Below are 560 nucleotides of genomic sequence, written 5' to 3'. Positions count from 1 at the left end.
AACGGCATTTCACGTCGCTGCACACACTCGAAGAGACGGGCGAGACCGTGCGGCGGCGGATGATGAGCTCGGAGCTGGACCTGAACGTCTTCCAGCGGCACACCGTCGAAGACCAGGTATCGCTGATTATCCAGGGCATGCACAGCGACCGACGACTGCGGCGCAAGTTTGGGCTGCAGGGCTCAGTGAGCTTTGAGAACCACGCCAACACGCTCAGCTCGGAGTCGCAGCTGGAAGAAGACATGGAGCAGCTGACGGTGTCGGGGACCGGGCGACGGCGGTCACCACGCCTGCAGGCTAAAGCAAAAAAGACACGACCGTCAGGCTCGACAGATGCGGCAGAAGCGGAGGACGCTGGTCGCAAGAGCACAGCGAGCTCGTCGCGTCCTCGGGCCGACCAGTTCTGCGTATACAACACAGGCACGACTCGAAACGCTCAGGACCACATTGCGGCCTTCATCCTGGAGTACAAGGCGCCGCACAAGCTCCCGCTCGGCTACATCTACGAAGGGCTGGGCGAGATGGAACTCGACGAGGTAGTGCAGTGCCGTGACGACGAG

The 560-nt window shown here is 62.0% G+C and overlaps 1 protein-coding gene across 1 annotated transcript; it reads left to right on the top strand.

The window, feature by feature from the left end:
* Positions 1 to 59: 59 nt before the first annotated feature.
* Positions 60 to 536, top strand: J4E82_011762 (uncharacterized protein; the record flags this gene model as incomplete). The annotated part of the gene is made up of 1 exon (XM_051737951.1): positions 60 to 536. A coding segment is annotated over one exon (477 nt), but the record flags the coding sequence as incomplete, so codon positions are not given.
* Positions 537 to 560: the final 24 nt, after the last annotated feature.

Source organism: Alternaria postmessia (genome assembly GCF_024291825.1).
Source record: "Alternaria postmessia strain BMP 2775 chromosome Unknown scaffold_653, whole genome shotgun sequence".
NCBI lineage: Eukaryota > Fungi > Ascomycota > Dothideomycetes > Pleosporales > Pleosporaceae > Alternaria > Alternaria postmessia.
Note: the sequence above shows the minus strand (reverse complement) of the source record. Positions and strands in the feature narration are given on the sequence as shown.